A 21,619-nucleotide genomic window follows, 5' to 3' on the forward strand; every position below is an offset into this window, starting at 1 on the left:
AGTGCAACAGCTTTTTTGACAATTATGTATTAAATGCTTGCTCTTTACTGGGTGTTGTTTTAGGTGCTAAAGATACAGTATTGAGTAAAACTGCAAAGACCCTCCCCACACTGAAGTTACACTCTTAGGGGGAAATAGACCATAGGCACGCAGGTAATAATAAAATGGCAGGTATGGCTAAGAGAAATAAAGCTAGGTAAGGAGAGAGTGAAGAGGGGCCCCGTTAGTCGGGATGGTCAGGGAAAGCCTCGCTGAAAAGGAGGCATTTGAGTGAGTGCAGAGAGTGAGCCACCCGAATGGCAGAGAAAGATCCTTGCCAGCAGAGAGGCGATCTTCTCTGGCACACTGAACGAAGAAAGGGCAGTGTGGCCGGAGCACAGTGAGTGATGGGAAGAGAGGTCAATGTAGGAAACATAATCGGAGAGGTAGCTAGGGCCAGAAATCTAGCAAATTTAGATCTAATTTTGTAAAGCTTCATAATGTGCCATTTGATGGCTTATTAGAACTTATTTAACCAGATTCATGTTTACGGGCATTTAACTTTCCATTTTTTTATGCGTCCAGCAATGCCGCAACTAAATCCTTTCACACACACACACATGTATGTTTGCATAACTTGTGTGGGTATAACTGAGGAGTAAATCCATTGTAAAGGAATTGCTGGGCCACAGGTTATGTACATATAAATATTTATAGATATTCATCAAATGCTTTCCAAAAGTATGGAGTCTATCTCCTATGCCATAGTTTGCATCTGGTTGTTTTCCCTGTGTCTTTTGTCAACGCTAAGTATTATTCAACTTTAAAAGTTTTGCTAGTTCAGTAGTTCAAACTATATCTCATTTTTAAAAATATATTCAGTATGGGTGAGGTTGAACATATGCTTATTAGCTAGATCTTTTTATATGAACTGCTTATTTGAAATGCGTAATCTTTATTTTCTTTGTTTTCAGAAATTTTATGAATAAGCATCAGAAGCCAGTGCTAACAGGCCAGCGGTTCAAAACTCGGAAAAGGGGTAGGTTGTGTGAGTGTATATGTGTGTGTGTGTATGGAGACGATGTGTGTGTTTAAAGTTCTAATCAAAATATAAGATTGGAGAAGAATTAGAATTTATCCCTGTTTCCACCTAACTTCACTAATTCTACTCTTGAGCTCCGGATGTAGAATCTGAAGTCCTCCATTCGAGCCTCAGAACTGCCAGTTACTTAGATGCCTGATTTTGGACGAGTCATTTAACTTGTCTGAACTTTGTGTTTTTATCTACAAAATGGGGTTGATTATCTCTGTTCGAGTTGCCTTACTCTCATGTGAGGCTATGCGATTGATAAGCTTTATCATTTTTGACATCAGCATTTGTATTTGGTTTTCCTTTCTTTGTTGTTTTTAAGAAAGTGTTCCTAGCAAAGATGGTAAAACTAAGAGGAGAGTAATTTAGGGAAAGAGATATTGAAGAGTTTTTACCTTTTCAGAATTTAGGAAGTCAAATTAAATTTACTGCCCTGAATATCTTTAAAACCCAGGTTGTTTTCAACTGCCTCTATGTGGGAAGAGTAGTGATGGCCCAGTTTGATGATGACTGGTAAAATTTCTGTTTGTGTGAGTGACTTCTTTTTACATTATCTTCATCTTATCCTCCTTGCTGTGTAAAGAATATTTTTAAAAAATTTATATTTAATCAGTTTTGCATATTATATAGTGATCCTCTTGGATTTAAGAATAGTTGAGCCGAAACTTGATAGGGAAACTTTTTTAAACAGGAAACATGAAATTATTCTGTTAACTAACACTGAGGAGAGTGATTGAAAAATATTTACGGAAGAATCATGTATAAAGATAAGTGATGATTGAATATCTGTCTGGAGGCCTCACTGCTGAGTATGAAGCATAACGCCGTGTAATGGTCATCAAGTGCTAACTCGTTGGATTGATGACCTATGCTCTTGGCATTTCCAGCACTGAGGCAGCGCCTGCACCTGATGATCTCTTGTAGGGCTTTGTCTGCATAAGTAGCAAGTCCAGTCATGTAGGAAAAAAAGAAGTCTCAACAGGTCTTTTGGGTTAGAAGAGTTTGCAGGAGTCACTAGACAGCAGTAAGGCTGAATTTAACTGTAAATGCTGCCTGCTGGAAAGCTTCACATTCCCACTAAACAATGAAAATTAAGAAGTTTAGAAGTAACGAAAAATGGTAATTTTGTTCAGTATTTCTGTCTTGCGTTCTCCTCTTTCCTGTTTTTTTCATCCCTGGCTCGTTCCCATAAACTCAGTACACATACAGCCTGCGCAACCTCACTCCATTTGGTGCTCATCTTGGTCTTACAAACTGTGTCCCCATTCCCTTCCCCCATTGAAATCTGGAAGCAGATATCAATACAGGATGCTACAACCGACAGGCATTCTTTGTCTCATTGTTTAAAGCAGTCTTGAGGGCGGGGGCGGGGGTGGGGGGGGAATGACGTGGATGGTTTCAAAAGGACTTAATCAGTAAGGAATAATACAGTTCAGAAACCTAATTACAGTTAAGGTATTGTTTGGCCAAGTAATGTGATAATACTTAATGCATATTTGCCTGTGAGGTGCAGAGAGCTTTGCCATCACCTGCCTACTGAGGGAATGTGTTAATCTCAGACCTGGATCTCGAGATCAAGCAGCTTTATGGGTGTGACGCTGATTCCCGGTAACTGAGCTCAAAAGCCGAGAGAAGGCCCAAGGATGTGTTGCACAACAGCTCATGATTCAACAGTTCAACTGGCCTTTACAGTCTGTCCTCAGTTTTGAACTGGAAAGATTTTCTCTAATTCTGAGAATTAGAGATTCTGATTCGGTTCTGATGCATTTGGTGTTCAAGATTGTGCCTGCGTCTTGCTGCTGCTGGAGCACTGAGAGAGCTGTCGAGAAATATATTCTATACTATTTGTCAGCTGATCTGGATTTATATAACATAGATCTCTAGGGGATTTAAGCAACAGTTGAGCCATTTTGTGCCAAATTGCTGACTGGAAAAAAAAATGGAGTCAACCTCATTTTCTATTCTTCATAATAGTGAATTGCCTCCTGACGGTTTATTGTGCTTTGGCTTTTCTTTGCACTTACGGTGGGGCTGACTTGAGATAAATGGTCTGCGGTTTTGTAGAAAAAATCTACTGAGGATATTTCAAGGTCATTTTGGTAGGCTGTCTTCTGAAGATCTGTCTTCAGTTTGAAGCTATTTCCTAACAAAGCTAATGTTCTTCCATGCCAAGTTAGTACAAAAGTGCATTTCTTATTGCGAACATTGAAATTAAACATTATGGTAGATACATCATATAGAGCTCCCTTCAGACTCTCTTTTCCTTTATAAAATATGCACATCTTGTTTATTATATTTTCTCCAAGGAAATTATGTTTTCTAGTGTGGCTCATGGGAACCTAAGAGGATGAAAATTTCTCCTCTGAGCTATTGTTATGCTTAGCTAAGTGAAATATTTAATAACTGAACTGGCCTCCCTGTAAATTTTGTAGGGAAATTGGATTAAAATTAGTGAAAATAGGAGAGAAACAAAATGACCAAACCGCAGGCATCCGGAGTGACCACGTCCTCGGGTTTCTCCCTAAGACTTCAGATCTCTGCTGGGGGTTTTAAATCACTCTTGGACTTATAAGAAGTGGTGTTAGCAACTAATTGAGTAAACCTTCAAGTGTTGAAATATATATGTGTGTGCATAGTTAGAAACCCGTGATAGTTCCTATTCATTTGCTATACCTCACTGACTCTAAGAAAGGGATATGGGTTATGTTATTTATTATTAAATTAACAGGTAGGAAAAATGCTCTATTAACCAGGTACTGTAGTTCTCAGAGAAAGCAATGTATTTAGATAGTTTACAGGCGTACATGAGTGTCATAAATAGGCCCGTTTCTCTATGTCGGTATAAGGGCTATTGTGACGAACTCTTCAGTGTCGCACTTGTGATTCACCAACACAGTATAAATTTGAGACCCTGATTATATATTTCCCACCTCAAGGGAGGTTTGACCTGCCAAATGGAAACTCAAGGAAGCAGTGGCGTATTTTCATTAGGATTTTGTTAGTATTTCTGCTAGACTGTCCTCAAATGCAATAGGAATTGTATGCACTGTTGTTTCAAATGAAAAAGAACCTTTGGGTAAAATGTTGTCTTGTTTTCCCAAATTGCCATCGGTGTTCTTGCCATTTTCTTGCTCGGGAATTTTGTCTTCCTCCGGATGGACACTTTATCTTAGCAGATGGGAGGTGTTTTCCAGCCTGCAAAAGAATTACTAATCCTATCATATCGTCATGACTTTTTAAGATTCCCAAGCTATAAGTGATTATTTCGGCCTATTGCATGATTGCTCACTGTTGAAATATCCTTGGCCATGATACGCTGTCTTCCTCTTTTCCTCTTCCTTGGCGGATCTCTTAGGAAAGTATAACCAGAGGATGAAGGCCTTTGTATGAACACAAGATTTTAAGCTGTCTCTGAGATTCAAAACGAAGTCCTCTGCATGAATTCATAGCATAGTCTGGGTTTTACCTTATTTACCAACTTATATTTTCCAGTGCTTCGAATTTATAACTTTGAAATCACGAAAGCCTGTTCTCCCACCTGAGTCAACATTCAAGCATGTTGTAGTGCATGGTGGGGATGGCCTCAACTGATTTTGGAAGCTGGTCACAAGACTTAATAAACAGCTGGTGATCTTTTTACTTCCATGTTCTCATGTTACAGGAAAGAAAACTTTTTCTCCCGCTGGGGAGAGAATTATCCTTTGGCTAGACCTTGAGTAGAGGGTGAAGTTTCCTTTGCTTGCCACTGAGCTCCTCCTGCTCAGTCAGTCACCCCTCCTCCAACTCCTCATCATCTGTTCCTCTAGTGCTCCCGTTCTCTTCTTCCCCCTCTGCACAAAAAGACTAATTTTATTTTTTCTGTAATCAACATTTGCGTGTTTTTGGCTGCATAATGTTTTGCTTATGTCATCAAAAGGACTTTTATGTCTTATTCATGACGAATCGTGTTCAAGTTAATTTACATCTGTCTTTATGGTATCTTAGTCTGCGTGACTCTCACGGGTACTGGGAATGCCATCTTCTCCTCTGGTTATGATGCTGTGATGTTAACCCCTTACAACCCACCCCTTTTATTAGACCACTCTAAGTAGTCAGTCTGTACAAACCAGACAGGTGCTGTCTGGTTTTTAAATGTAGAGTTTAATTATATCAAAGTTGTGCATGCACATGGTTTAAATGGTCACACAGTTCTCTAAGACATGTTATAACAACAGCAAGTCTGCTCCCTAGAGAAACTCTTTCTGCTCTTTAACTGCTTCTTTTATTATTTACGTTCATGAAGCCAAACAACATCCTTATGTGGCTATTTCTTGATTTTTCTGTTGGAGGTATTGTGCACACACTTCCTACTGTGGAAGATCAGGATTTGGCGCTCCCACACTGCCCCCACCCACCTGCACACCTCCTGTCCCTCTCTATCCTTTCATTACATCACAGTTATAGCCAGCCTATGTTCAGGGCTTATATTATCGTGACTTTGGACATGCTATTTGCAGCTGAACTGTTATTTGATTACCTTTCATTTTCTGAATATCATTTTATCTTTGGATTTAATAAGTTTAATAATTTACTTTTTTTTTTTTTTTTTTTTGCTTAGTTTTCTGTGCCTCAAACCTAGTCAACTCTAATCTTTCCCTTTGAAGAAATTTCTGGTTTCTGGTATTTCTGTTGAGCAATTCAGTGTCATTCTGTTTCTTGATACTTTATATGTGATTTGGGTTTTTGCCCCTGAAACTTCAGATAATTGCTTTATTCCCAGTATTCTGAGATTTCACGATAATGAATGCACCTTATGGTGTAGCCACTTTCAGTCCTTATGCTGGGTGCCCAGACAGCCCTTTGCTGGGAAACTCATGTCCTACAATTCTGCAAAACTTTCTTGAAATTTTTTAAATAATTTCCTTTCCTTTCTTTTTTTTTAATTCTCTTTTTATTTTATTTACTTATTATTTGGACGTTTGACTGCTCTGCCCTTTTTCTTATCTTTTTGCTCCTATTTTCTAGGTCTTTGACTTTCTTTTTCTAGTTTCTAAAAGATATTCTCAGCTTTCTCTTTCAACTCTTCTTAACTTTTTCTATTTTATTTTTCATTTCCAAGGACTCTCTTCTTCATGAAATGTTTTCCTTTTTTATAGCATCCTCTTCCTCTTCCCTTCCTCCTGCTTCTCCTTCTTCTCTCTCTCTCTTTTTCTTCTTTTGGTGAGGAAGATTGTTCCTGAGCTAACATCTGTGCCAATCTTCCTCTATTTTGTATGTGGCACGCTGCCACAGCGTGGCTTGATGAGCAGTGTGTAGATCCGCACCCAGGATCTGAACCCACAAACCCCAGGCCACTGAAGCAGAGCACGTGAACTTAACCACTGTGCCACTGGGCTAGCCCCCTCCTCTTTTTTTATAGTTGCAATATCTATTTATCTTTCTGAAGATATCCATGACAGGAATTTTTTATTTTTACGTTTTGAGTTCATCCTTTGCCCCTTTCTCCACACATCCAGACTCATTCTCCATAAAGGGGAAAGAACCACTTAGGCCACTTAACCACTAGCCCAGGTGGCCTGATGGTTAAGTTCAGCATGCTCCACTTTGGTGGCCTGGGTTCAGTTCCTGGGTGCAGACGTACACCACTCTGTTAGTGGTCATACTGTGCTGGCAGCCCACATATTAAAAAATAGAGGAAGATTGGCATGGATGTTAGTCCAGGGCAAATCTTCCTCAGCAAAAAAATAAAAAATTTAAAAAAAATGGTGAAGTCCTTTGAATTGAATCTTAGATCCTTTGCCTTTAATCTAGTCATTTTTTAATGCCTCATCTGACCTCTAGTTTGTTATCTTCACTTCTTTTCAACAAAATATCTGTATTCCTAAATCCTCTAAAGCCCTTTCAAGGGTTCTACAAAATCCAAACTTTTCATAATAATACTAAGATATTATTTGCCCATTTCATACATTCTCTGGTGAGTTTACAGTGGAGTTTTTCAGAGGCTACAGAAGGTGTGATGTTACAACAGATTGCACGCAACAGATATGGGAATCCACCCGTCTGATATTAAGCCAGGTGTTAAAGAGAGGTGTAAAACACCGCCTCTCTTCTCACTTTTTTTATTTAATAAATATTTTTAAATTTTCTGTTTTAATTTCTATAAAGTAAATATCCATAGATGTAACCTCCATAAACAAAAAAGCTGTTTGGAATCCCCAGTACTTTTTAATGATGTCAAGGGATCATGAAACCAAAAAGGTTGAGAACATCTGCTCTGAAGCTATAAATATGCATATATTGCTCATGATATATATTAAATCTTCAAGTACCCTGAAATAATTTATCTTGTAATGAGCGATGTCCCTCCAAGAAATAACAAATGTTGGCGATGATGTGGTGCAAAGGGAAGCCTTGTGCACTGTTGATGGGAATGTAAATTGGAAACAGTATGGATGTTCCTCAAGAAATTTAAAATGGAACTACCGTATGATCCAACTATTCCACTTCTGGGTATTTATCTGAAGAAAACAAAAACACTAACTCAAAAAGATATATATACACACTCATGTTCACTGCAGCATTATTAACAATAGCCAAGATATGGAAGCAACCTACATGTCCATAGATGAGTGAAGGGATAAAAAGAAGAAAATCCTGCAGGTTGTGACAACATGAATTGGACAGCATGAATGGACCTTGAGAGCATTACGCTAAGTGAAATAAGTCAGACAGAGAAAGACAAATACTGTATCACCTAACTTATATGTGGAATCTAAAAAAAACAAAACACTACAAACTCACAGATACAGAGAACAGATTGGTGGTGGTAGGGTGTGGGTGAAATGGGTTAGAGTGGGCAAAAGGTACAAACTTCCAGTTATAAAATAAATAAGTCAGGGGATGTAATGTACAGCGTGGTGACTATAGTGAATAATATTGTATTGTATATTTGAAAGTTGCTAAGAGAGTAAATCTTAAAAGTTCTCATCACAAGAAAAAAACATTTGTAACTGTGTGGTGATGGATGTTAACTAGATTTATTGTGGTGATTATTTTGCAATGTATATACAAATACTGAATCATTATGTTGTACACCTGAAATTAATGGAACGTTATATGTCTATTATATCTCAGTTAAAAAGTAATAAAGAGATGTTCCTACTTATTTCCTCCCTCTCAATCTTTACTTTGTTTATACATTGTCCTTTATTCTTAGGTGATTGTCCCTGCATCATTTTCTTTCTCTGTCTTAGATGAAACAAAATTTTAAATTTTGGTGGTTATACTTTATTTTTTCTCAGATGGTTAAGGTTAATAGATTACATTGGCCTATACTATGAATGACACAAATGACCAGTCAACAATTTTATTATGTATTAGTTAGTGTTAACATATTTTTGTGGCCCCTTTTAAGCAGAAATAAATTATTTGGCTGAATAAATGTTTAAACAAGGGGTTTCAAGACCTGGAAATCTAGTACTAAAACTTAACTGTCCTCCAACTTTTAAGTAATCACCTTATCAAATAAAGAACAGTGAATGCAGGAAATACATGGTTGCATTTGGGAATATGATATGTAAATAAAGGAATAATTTTATAATTTATTTATTTTAGATGAAAAAGAGAAATTCGAACCCACAGTCTTCAGGGATACACTTGTCCAGGGGCTTAATGAAGCTGGGGATGACCTTGAAGCTGTAGCCAAGTTTCTGGACTCTACAGGCTCAAGATTAGATTATCGTCGCTATGCAGACACGCTCTTCGATATCCTGGTGGCTGGCAGTATGCTCGGTAGCTATGCGTTATAGCATCTTCTTGTAGTATATGTACTTCCAATTCTATTGAAATAGTTCTGTACAGGATAGAATCTTTATAAGCTTACATTTATGAGAGTTGATAAGAAATACAAATGAGAGTGTCCACAATTTTTACTCAGTGGTATTAATGTGGCTGTGAAATGGTTATTGGTTAAGAGAGGCATAGAATTAGGGATTTTTGTTGACATTACAAACATAGTTGGCCACTTTGCTTTAACTAAAAGCCAACTTTCCCATGTGTCCCTAATCTTTAAATCTTTCTGGAGCAGACATAGGGGAAATAATTTCTGCAGCAGAGTATAATTTTGTGTGTCTAGATCCTTCCAGTACATTTAACATGTTCCACTATATTTAATTAACCCCCAAAGTCCATAGCACCTTTTCTTGTGATCCCCACCCTTTTTTTTGGTGCAGTGAAATGTAACTGTGTCAACAAATTTAAAAATAATTCCCAGTGTTTCATTAAATGCCATTTCATCCACAAATGTCTAAGAACTATAGTTTAAACCTGTTTTAATCCTTGAAATTGTGGATATATAGCTAAAAGGATTAGAGAGAGAAGATGATTGGAAATTATTAAAGACATGTAAAAAGCAAAATAAAAACTTTGTCTTATAGAGCAGAAGCGTCAGAGAAGAAGACTTCAGAATACTATTTAAGTGACATGGTTTATTGATCTAAACGTTTATTAGGTATCATAACCGCCATTTTCCCTCTCATAGTTATTCCTAGATCTTAGTTTTTAAAATTCGTTCCTGTAGGAACCATAAATCACTAGAAGTGGTCAAATCTCCTAGGCCAGTGATTTTCAATTATCTAGGGGACATTGCTAAATGTCTAGAAGTGTTTTGGTTGCTATAAAGACTTGGGAGTAGAGACCAGTTGTGCCACCTCCTTTGCCATGCAAGAGACTTTGAGTACAATGAAAAGTTGCCCTGCCCATTGCACCATTAGTGCCTTTCCTTGAGAAATGCTGCATAAGCCAACCTACTTTAACACAAAGTATATACATTCCTCCATTTCAAGGTGGAGCCACCCTCGAATTCCTCCCTCTGAGCTCTTCTATCTGTTTTGATACATGGCCCCATTTACTACCAGGCCCCTTTTGATCTGTGCTGCTAGTTTTCACTACATACCAAATTAATTTTGCTGTTGTTAGTGTTTATAAATTTCTCACATTATCACTATAGATAATTCAAGTCCAATTATAAAAGGTATATGTAGTGTGTTCAAATCCCAATACCCGCAGATAACATTGTTAATATTTTGGTTAATTCCCTTCTAGAAATCTCTTTACCTAAATACACAAACTTTTGAGAATGGGATGATATGCTAATCTGATACTCTGCATGCTGTTTTGTATTTACTCAGCAATATGTTGTTGCCTTTCATGCCCATGAGTGTTACCTTGGATGATGCTAAAAAGAATTTAAACCATACTGATGTTGAAGAATATTTAAGTTGTTTCCAGTTGTTGTTATTATAAATAACAATGTCATCAGTATCTGTATACACATCTTTGTGCTTTTATCTGATTATATCTTTATGTATTTAGCAAGGGATTAATGAATTGAAGCATGGAGATATCTATATCTATCTGAGAGAGAGAGAACCAGTCCTCAAAAAGAATATTCTAATTAACATTTTATCAAAAAGCATGTGTTCCTATTTACCTGCACTGTTAGCAATGTTAGGTACTCTCAACTTTGTCAGTTTTTAGATCTTTGTCAATTAGGAAAGTGATAAATATTTTCATTTAAAAAATTTAAATTAAAAGTGAAGTTGAATGCTTTCTAATGCTATTTTTGGTTTTTTGTATTTCATGAATGATGATATAGTTTTATTGGTATGCTGGTACATTCCGTGCCTGAATAGTCTTCAGTGAGTTTGCTTCTTGCCAAAGTCACACATGAGTTCGTTAGTCAATCACATGGACCCTTTTCAGTGCTTAGTGCCCTCCTGGCAGCCCTTTGGAGCCTTGCGCCATTTTTGAAATGTTTTACTTTCTTGCCTTACATGAGACCATTGAGACATGTCTCAGATGCCACTTTTTACCTAACTCCTGGGTTTCCATACTTACTCCCCCTACGTATGTATTAAATTTTCTGTTCACTTTGCGTTGATTATCTCAAGCCTTTATTTACCATCTGTATAATGATGATCAGCTAGTTTTTATCTGCAGCCCAGATTTCACTCCTTCACTCCACACCCAGACATCCAAGAAGAGGGTAGGACAAAATGTTTGCTACAACTTACTGAGAGCATAAGGCAGGATGTCTTATGTCTACTGAGGCCAAGCCTATGATGTAATTAATGAATGAAGCCAGCCAGGTGCATTCTTTTTATATAAACACTTTGTTTACTTGTTGAGTATGTAAGAATTTTCTTTACACCCACAAAAGAATTTACCTCCTCCCATTGTTCTTGAAACAATAGTCATTTTGGTTTTTTAATTGTATCCTTTGAAGAGTATGTATAAAAATATTTTACTTTCTATTACCTCTACTTTGAGAAAAACAGGCTCACAAAAATTTTAGAAATGGGAATTAATACTTGGTTCCAAGATCAGGGAAAAAAATTTAAATGCAAGGTGTAGCAATATTATTAATGTGTAACAGATGTTTTGTTTTATAAAAGAATGCAATTTTTAAAACTTACCTCTTAAGAGAAAAGATAATAGTTTCAAAATCAGACTTTTCAGTTATGTAACTTCTGTCAGTTAGAAATCTTAGCCCAGAGTTTTTAGAAGATTATCATCATGATAAAATTGTGTTCCAGGTGGTTGTATTCATTACAAAGGGCTAATTAAACCTTGTGCATAAATTAAGTGCATGAAAATAGATTCCTGAATGAGCTGACTTTTCTAAAAATTAATTTACTTATAAAGCTGTATGCTGGAGTATGAAAAAAAATTGGCTATGTGTAGCTCTTTTCATCCAAAGATCTGAAATCACAAGTTAAATCAAGGCAGTTATACACTTAGAAAGACAGAGAGAAAGGAGTGAAAGAAAGAAAGAGTGGGGAGGATGGTACAAGTATATATTCTGCAAATATTTCTCAAGTATATGAAAGATATTAATCTAACTTGGCTTGCTCAAACCTTCTACCCTAATTTCAGTGAAGTAGAATCAGAAAACAAAAATACCTAGTCTCCTGATTCTGCTCTTCTAATCAACCAATGTTTGGAATGGCACCATTGAAACTTACAGGAAGAGCCTTTAAATGTGGAAAGTTGAGTCATAAAAAAAGGCATTCTTTCGTTCTAGTCCATTTATTTCATGATATTTTATAGGCCATGGGGAAAAAAAGATGAGAGGGAATAAAATGCTCTCTTTCGTAGCCAGTGCATCTGCTAGGTGATCAAATACAAATGGCAAGGAGTCAGTGTATACTGTTCAACTCTGCATGGATAACTGGGTTTGTGGAGGAGGGAACAGTTTCAATACCTACTCAAGTAGAAACCAGCAAGATCTACCATAAGAGCCAGGTCTGGTCAATCTCAGTGTTGGTGAACTGGAGTCCAGCAAAATATTATCAAGCCTGAAAAGTGAACCATGTCCTAGTGGGAAACGTCAGGAACTGAATTGAGAATAATTGTATTAAGTTCACCGAATAAATATTATTGTTAACTTCCATGGTTAAGGATATACTTTGGAAAGAACCAGACTTACATTGATAGAATCTAGTGAAGGCAAGAATGTAGCACAACAGTCTCATACGTTGTGGTGGAAATATACAATGGAATGACCAATTTGCATTATATTCAGAACATGAGCAAATACATAACAACATGTACGCATCTACACATGTGCATCATTCCATGAAATTTTATGTGGCTCTTAGATTTTACATCTACTTTTATTGTTTTCCTCGATGTGCAGGAATTGATCTGTTTGGCAAATGCTCTTCTCATTTCAGAATTGTCCTAACTGTAGTTGCCTTTCTCATTTCAGCCCCTGGTGGAACACGCATAGATGATGGTGACAAGACCAAGATGACCAACCACTGTGTGTTTTCAGCAAATGAAGATCATGAAACCATCCGAAACTATGCTCAGGTAGAGCTTGTTGCTGAGAGATTGTTGTGTTAGAAGGGAAATGTTTGAACAGGAAGCATCTAGGGAAACATTAGATTCAGGAATTCCACAGGCCACTTTTTAAATAGGAATGTTAGCTAGCTCTTAAACATATGAAAAGACCCTCAATTGCATTCATAGTAAGACAATGGGCATTAAAATTTCACGAAGGTTTTTTTATGGCTCACCTGTAAGGGACTTGGGGAATGAGATGCTCACGTGATTTCTGGTGGGAGTGTAAATTGGTCCAAGCTTCAGGGAGAGCAGTTTAGCACTGTCTTTCAAAACTAAAACTGCACGTTCCCGTTGACCCAGCAATTCCACCTCGAGGACTTCATCTTGCAGATAAGCTTGCACATGTGTGAAATGACACATGCAGTGGTAGTTATCACACTCTTGCTTGTAATAATATCAAAGAATGAAAGCAATATAAAAGTCAATCGATAGAGTACTAATATGTAAAGTTTGTTAATTCATATTAATAGGCTATCATGTAGCTGTTAAAAAGAAAGAGACAAGAAGATATTTGTAGTACATAAAATCTATAAAGGATTCATATCCAGATTAGATAAAGAACTGCAAGTCAATAAGAAAAGGATAAGCAACCTATCAGGAAAAGTCATATAGGCATTTCCAGGAAGAGGAAACAGCCCAAAAACAGATGAAGACATGTTCAAACTTGTTGATAATTAGGGAAATTTCAATTAAAGTCATGAGACGTCCTTTTGCATTCATTAGACTGGTAAAAATTAAGTCTTTAGGCCCTAAGGAAGGTCAGGAAGTGGCAGGAGTGTAAAATGGAGCAACCTAGTAGACGTGACCTTGTAAAGCTGAATGTGTGCATCCTGAGCAGCCAGCTTAGGATTGGTGTGTTTCTGTTCTGATTCTATCTCTGACTCTTCTTATAAGTCAGCATTATTCCCAACTTAAGTATGAGGGCAAGTTGAAGGTCACCAAGTCTTCCTGTTATACACATCAGTATATACCTGAAGAAGGCCAGAGGAATTACTGGCAGTTAAATGATTGAATTTAAACTTCAAGGGGCAACCCTGGTGGCTTAGTGGTTAAGTTCATTCACTCCACCTTGGTGACCTAGGATGTGTGGGTTCAGATCCCAGGCATGGAACTACACACTGTACATCAAGCCATGCTGTGGCAGCATCCCACATACAAAAAATAGAGGAAGATGGGCAACAGATGTTAGCTCAGGGCCAATCTTCCTCACCAAAAAAGAAAAGAATTTAAACTTCCAAAAAGTATTGTAATTACATGCTGTTTTAGCAAATATATTTCTTTCCTGGTTTATATTTAAGAAATGTATAACAAATGAAAGCAGAGAAAATCTTTTAAGCATACAGGATTGAGTGGGCCGGGTTCTAACCTGTCCTCTGTAAATCTTTGCTTCTTCTCTGGATGTAAATGCCCAAAAACACCTTGACCAGGTGTATACTGAAGCAAATATACTCAATTCAAAAGCTGGTCTTTTACATGTGTATTATTTTGCTATTTGAGTTCCACTGAGAAAGAAAGATAAGAAGGCCTGGAAGAGAAATCATTACTTCACTATACTTTCCCATAAACTTAAAAAGATAGAGAGTTCACCTCTTCATTATATCTAAATAGGATTGTTTCTTTTTACAGATGATTTTATTTTTCATACAGAATATGTGTATTTGAGGAAAGACCCTTTGATACGTTGTTGTTTCTGAGTTTAAAAGTTATTGTATCCTTGGGCCCGCCCCGTGGCTGAGTGGTTAAGTTCGCGTGCTCTGCTTCGGCAGCCCAGGGTTTCACCAGTTCGGATCCTGGACACGGACCTAGCTCATCAAGCCATGCTGAGGTGGCATCCCACATGCCACAACTAGAAGGACCCACAACTAAAATATACAACTATGTACTGGGGGGCTTTGGGGAGAAGAAGGAAAAATTAAACATTAAAAAATTTTAAAAATAAAACAAAAAAATTATTGTAGCCTTATAGACTGACAGAAAAACTTGGTCAATGGGGTAGTCAAGGTGAGAGAGAAATTAAATGGAAAAGAGTATTTAGTGGAGATTAATTTTATAGTTGGAGAGTACTTTTATAGTATGATGATTTTTACTTTCATATGTAGACATTTACCTGTGGAGATTTGGATAATTGTTCTTGGATGAGGAGAATTCTTTTTCCTGTTAATAATCATCTTAAGGAATATGTGAGTGCTAGTGTAAGTCAGAAATCAAATTTGTAGGATTTCAATATAGTTTATTATTATTATTTTTTTATTGCATATCAATTCCCATGCTGGGTCATTAGTCTTTCCTCATAAAGGGCAATACTGTAATTTTTACTCTTGGACTCCATCTTGATTACATTAAGGAATAAACACAGTGAAAGTGTTTTATTGGTTTTTTTTTAAGAACAAATGGTCTATTTATTACACTTTGATATAGATAACTTATTTTGATCTCTTGACTCTGAAGGAGGTATTCTTGTCCTTAGTGAGAGGGAATGGTTTTCTTTTCTTTTTTTTTGTTTTGGTGAGGAAGATTGGCTCTGAGCTAACATGTGTTGCCCGTCTTCCTCTTTTTGCCTGAGAAAGATTGTTGCTGAGCTAACATCTGTGCCGATCTTCCCCTGTTTTGTATCTGGGATGCCAGATGCATAGCTTGATGAGTGGTGTCTAGGTCCATGCCCAGGATCCAAACCTGCAAACCTCAGGCTGCCAAAGTAGAGCACACAAACTTGACCACTGCACCACCAGGCTGGCCCCCTGAAAGTTTTAGATGAAAGTATATCATGTAGATATAAGAGAAAGGAATTAGATTCAGAAATCATTTCCACAGTTATTAAAATAATCAATATTTATAAAAATCGCTATTTAAATAAGAACATTGTATTAATCTTTTTGGGCTGCCATAACAATATACCACAGATTGGGTAGCTTAAACAACAGAATTTTATTTCTCACAGTTCAGGAGGCTGGGAAGTCCAAGATCAAGGTTCCGCTTGGATCTGGTTCCTGGGGAGGTCTCTCTTTCTATAGAGAATTACTATAAGGCCATCAGCCCTGTCAGGTTACGGTTGCACAGTTATGACCTCATTTGGCCACCTCCTAAAGTCCTTACTTCCAAATGCAGTCACCTTAGGGGGTAGAGCTTCAGCATATGAATGTGAGGGGAACACAAACCTTCAGTCCATAACAAACATCATTCCACTTACAAACAGTCCAGAATTTCACTGGCCTGTGTATACCCTGCTTGAGAGTTCTAACTGGATTGCAGGGGCCAGCAATCCTTTACTGCCATTAAGTTCTACCATTTTTTGCTCATCTGCTGCAAAAGTGTCTGTGTCCACATAGAGCATGATCTCCCATGAACTCTGCTCTCCTCTCCGTCATATCCACTGTCTATGTGATGACGTCTGTAACCCCTTCATTTCAGTTATCTTCCATCTCTGCATCTCACAGTTTTAAAATTACATTCATTTTATTTTCATCAAAGTTATTTTTGGTTTCTCCCCTGTTATATTCTTGAATGAATTTATTTTAGTCTCCACATGCATTTTGATCCTATTTTGTCCTCTAGGTCATAATTGGTGAGTTCTTCTGTAGTACTTATAGTTCTGATAGCACAAGGTGAGCATGTTTAACTACACATTTTTATTCGTGTCAATCTATGTTGTAGTTAGGGTGAGTTTTTACACCTCCTTCTATTGCCTTTTAATATTGTTTACGTAATATCTAATGGTTCTGCTTTACGTTTAGGTCTTCAATAAACTCATCAGGAGATATAAGTATTTGGAAAAGGCATTTGAGGATGAAATGAAAAAGGTAAAAATTCAAATGTCATGCCTTATCTATTTAAAGTGATGGAATGGAGAGGGACAAAAATTTTGCGTATACAACAATAGTCATAGGTACCATGGCCATTGTAAGTTTGTAATAAATGTTTGTTAAATGAGTGAGTATGATAGATCATTAGCCAATAACTATAGGAAGAGAGACATGATGAGCCTAGACTTTTTTCATTCATATTTCATGCAAGACAATATGCTTTGTTGAATAGGAATAGTTCCATAGAATATGATCTCTGATCTTGCAGAGTTTGACTAAAAACTAGAGATTCCAAATATGCAAGAAAAATAAATATATCAAGGGAAGAATCGAGATAAGGCGCTTTGATTAGTTAAAGCATGTGAAAGAGCCTCGCACAGCAGCTAATACTCAGTAAAGTTCTTTCGTTTTAGAAGGTGCAGTTGAGCAAAGGGGATAGAAGCACATCTTTGGAAACAGTGGATGGGTGTAAATCTCAGTGGCGTTTCTCATCTGTAAAATGGCTGCAATAAGAGTATGTACCTTATGGTTGTTGTAGGAATAAATGAGAAAACATATTAGGTGTTTCACACAGTAACTGGCCTCTAGTAAGTTGTGAAAAAGTAGCACTTTATTAAAGAAGCCCTCTTTTCAGGGTTTGCAGTATGATCTCTCATCTAATTTGTAACTCCTCTGTATTTATATATAGCAGTCACTACATTAATTTGTTACAGATTTGTGTGTTGCTTTGTCATTGTTTCCAGTGTTAAATCTACCTAAATTACAAACCACAGGAATAAAGGAAGCATAAAATCTAATTTGTGACTTTCTTCCTTCCCCCTGTTGACAGTGGTTCCATATATAGTGAAGAACATTTTGGCAGTAAAATCTTTTTTTTTTTTAAATTCACATTCTCCATGACCCGATATTCGTGTTTATAAGAATCTTTCAGCACAGATACATAAAACTATATGTATAAAGATGTTCATCACAGTGTTGAGATGTAATCTAAATGTTCATTGGTGGGAGACTGGTTAATTAAATTATGGTCTATTCGTACAGTGGGATGCTAAGCAATCTTTTATAGAAGGAGGCATAGCTACATGAAATGATAAGGGAAAATGCTCGTGATAAATTGTTGAATGAAAAAGCAAGGTGCAGAGCAACGATTTGGTAGTAGTTTGTGAGCAAGTTATGTATTCTTTGTGCCTCAGTTTTCTTTGCCGTAAAACAAGGATTGAGGCTGTTGTATTCATACATAGAAGGTGTTCAGAGGAGTATCTGCTCCACTCAACAAGTTGTAGCTATTATCAATGTATAATTCAGTAAAAACAACATGTGTATACATGTAGTTATTTATAATTTGTAGACATATGTAAGTGCATTTAAATATCTAGGACACACATCAAAATGTTAATGTTAATTCTAAGAGAGTAGCTTTAGAGAGATTTTTCTCATTTTTATATTATTCTGTATTGTCAGATTTTGTTCTACTAATATATATTACTTTTTTTAATATGAAAAATTATAAATGGAAAAAATGTGGTCCATTATATTGCTGCATGCTTAGAAAATAAGAAGTGCTTGTTTAAATAGAGGGATAGATATGATGCAAAACATGATGCAAAACATTCAAATAAATTAAACATCTTATCACTTTATCTAGTAATATCACTTATGTTTTTACTTCTCTCTGCTCATTTGAACCTTGAAAACTTATTAAGTATTTCATTCATGTATGGATATGCTTTCAAGAATGATTTATTTTTCAAAATATATCCGCTTTTCATTTTTCTAATAGAAGGCCAGACTGATACAAAGTGTCGATGGTTTTGTCAGTTCTTTTACTCTACGCCGTTCCTGGTGCTCCCAGATGCTTTAACCATTGATGCTTCGTTCCCTCACTCCCTGTTTTCTTGTGAACTTAGAAGATGACTTCTTTTTAATTCATTGAGATTTTAATAGAGATAAATTGGGAGTGAAATGGACTAGTTTGATTCCAGTTCTGCCACTTACTCATAATATAAATATTTGGAGAGTCACATAACCTCTCCATAAAGTAATAATCCTTTAACTGTTGGGGATAGTAAATTAATATTGCCCTACCCACTGGACAGAGTTAATGGAATTTCATTGGCACTAAAGCACTTACACCTATGTTGATGCCAGTAACTTTTCATTGGTGCAAAGTAATGAAAAAGTCAGCAGGGCCCTGATAGTGATATTGAGCCCTAGGGATCTCAGTAACATGCCTAAGGACTGATGAAATGGAGAAAATAGGCATGGATTGTAGTCAAAGCGCTAGATGGAGGAGGATTAGGAAAGAGGAGGGCATTCCACAGACTGAATACTCTTGGAATTCAAAATGGAGTCTGATCCGTGTGAAGGCTTCCCTTCAACCTTTCTGGGGTGGCTACTTTTTCACTTCCCCTTAGGGGAAGAGGCTGGGAGCACTGGGACCCAGAAGGACCCAAACAACATCTTCATCTTCTCGTTACCCCTCCAAAATTGCTCTTTCCAACTCACATCAGAGACCTTTTCTCCGTTAGGAACTTTTCTTTACCTCATATCCTCCATTACCTCATCACCAGGGCTGGTGATAAAACTGTGTGAGCCAAGAAATACTGCGTTTGAATCTCATTACTTTAAAAAGAACATTAAGAACTTAGAAAACTCTTTTTTCATTCAGCAGTCTTGTTTGAAAGAGTATGATGTGCTGTGAACTCAGAGAAGTATATGCTGAATGTCAAAGCTTATTGACTCTTTCTTGTTTTTCGTTTGTTTTGCTATAACAAACCCCCCCAAAAATGGGTAGATGTGGTGGGGGGTGGGGGGAGTGACGCACCCAAAGAAGTGAAAGACAATAATATATGTCAGAAAACATCATGTTCATTATGTAACACTTAACCTTTGTCATGTACAAAGTCAAATGTAAATTATTTATGCAACCTATTCACACTGTTCTCCAAATGTCTCTTTTCCTTCACATAAATGTTATCTATAGCTGTGTGTAAGTGAACTTGGAAGAAAGGAACTATGCCTGATAAAGTCTCTTACTGTAGCATTCAATTTATACCTGAACATATGTATGTGTTTCCAGTGAATAATAACTATGCGTTGTGTCTGACCTACTGGTTGTGTACCACCTAGCCATGGCGGGACATTCTGTTTGTTATTTTCCTGCTTTAGTCCTTTGCTTTATAGACATGGTTTCTTTTGTTTGACCCACAGCTTCTCCTCTTCCTTAAAGCCTTTTCCGAAACAGAGCAGACAAAGTTGGCAATGCTGTCTGGGATCCTGCTGGGCAACGGCACCCTTCCTGCCACCATCCTTACCAGTCTCTTCACCGACAGCTTAGTCAAGGAAGGTAATTCCTCTCATGTTTTCTTACCTGTCAGATGTAAAAGAAAAGTAAAGCCACAGATGGTTAGAAAAATGCCAATACCTCTTAGTATCCTCTACTACCGACCCTTCCTCCATATAAGAGAATGTGTATGTGTGTGTGTTTGTGTCTGTGTGTGTGTGTGTGTGTACCTTCAAGCAATAAGAGGATTGTACATGTTTATTGTAGGAAATTGAAAGAAAAAAATTGCACACTTATACAAAGACAAATAAAGACTAAGAATAAACTAGAATTTTTGGTGTAAAACTAAATGCTTAGGTCAAATACCCTGAAGTTGAACTGGTCCAAGCCATTTTTCTCAACTTAGATGCTACTGGCCTATTTTGTTGGCACAATGCTTCATTGTCCAGGACTCTTTTGTGCTTTGTGAGACATTTAACCTTTTTGCCCTCAGACGCAAAATGCCAGCCTGTAGCACCCGCCTCCATTTAGTATAACAACCAAAAATGCCCCTTCATGTTCCCAAATGCCCCCCAAATGGTTGTTTATTTCCCTGGTTACAGCCATTCTTCTAAACTGTTAACTTTCAAGATCTTATGCTCGTAGGTTCATTTTGATCACATTTTTAAGATATTTATTATGTCTGTTTTGGAAGTCCAGATGGCTGCATCAAAGTTTTGTTTTAATTTTAAAGCATTAAGAGTTTTATAGGCATACATACAATTTCTTGGTTATAGAATAAAACAAAAGTGGGCTCTTCTCTTGTAGGAGGATAATGATATTCAAGTTATAAGGCAACACAAAACAAAGAGTTATTTTTTTCTTAAAAATAAGTTAAAAGAACTTTTGTGAAAACATCTGTCTTCTTAGAACAAGTTTTTCTCCTATAAACATGAAGTCCCAGCCTCATTCATGCCTGCAGTGAAATGTGTTATAGTTTTCTTGTAGCAGCGAAAAGAATAGTAAATTGAGTCAAATATTATTTAGAGATTCTCTATAGTTTTCAGCTTTGAATAGCTCAGATTTATGATAGCTCAGATTCTGTAATTATTATTAACTTGTTAATAATTATAATAACATTTTAAAGTATTTCCTGAAGAGAATTTATGACACTTCACATGTCTTATTTATGTTACTAGCCAATTTACGCTAGGAAAACAAGAGAAAATGCCCTTACCTTCATAACAGAAAATAATTGCCTTTCTAGTTGTATTAAAAATCTAAATGATATATACAACTTTTTTGAAATGTAGCAAAAAATTAAATTATTAGATGAATAGATAGACAAGTGAGAAAGCAAATATAGCAAAATATTAAGAGCTGTAGAATCTAGATGGTGAGTATGTGAGTATCTACTGTTCAGTTTGTTCAACTTTTCTGTATGTTTGAAAATTTTTATAGTAAAGTGTTAGTAGGGTAGGGAAAGAGAAGAAAAATACCTTTGCTATGGAGGTGACATAGTGCCTGTGCTGGCTGGTTTTTCTTTATACTCCACCAACCTTAGAAACTAAAGAATTAAACTCTTGCTTCCTAAATAGGAAA

The 21,619-nt window shown here is 36.7% G+C and overlaps 1 protein-coding gene across 4 annotated transcripts in view; it reads left to right on the plus strand.

Annotated features, from left to right (window-relative positions):
* BZW2 (basic leucine zipper and W2 domains 2) overlaps positions 1–21,619 on the plus strand; it is a 59,863-nt gene that overhangs the window by 20,702 nt on the left and 17,542 nt on the right. For all 4 annotated transcript variants that reach the window (XM_001495936.7, XM_005609244.4, XM_070264574.1 and 1 more), the window contains exons 2-6: positions 954–1,018; positions 8,663–8,839; positions 12,819–12,922; positions 16,687–16,752; positions 19,966–20,101. In XM_001495936.7, the coding sequence (XP_001495986.1) occupies positions 961–1,018; positions 8,663–8,839; positions 12,819–12,922; positions 16,687–16,752; positions 19,966–20,101 (541 nt within the window). In that variant the 5' untranslated portion in view covers positions 954–960. The remainder of the gene's footprint in view (positions 1–953; positions 1,019–8,662; positions 8,840–12,818; positions 12,923–16,686; positions 16,753–19,965; positions 20,102–21,619) is intronic.

The sequence above is a fragment of the Equus caballus genome, chromosome 4 (assembly GCF_041296265.1).
Source record: "Equus caballus isolate H_3958 breed thoroughbred chromosome 4, TB-T2T, whole genome shotgun sequence".
Lineage (NCBI taxonomy): Eukaryota > Metazoa > Chordata > Mammalia > Perissodactyla > Equidae > Equus > Equus caballus.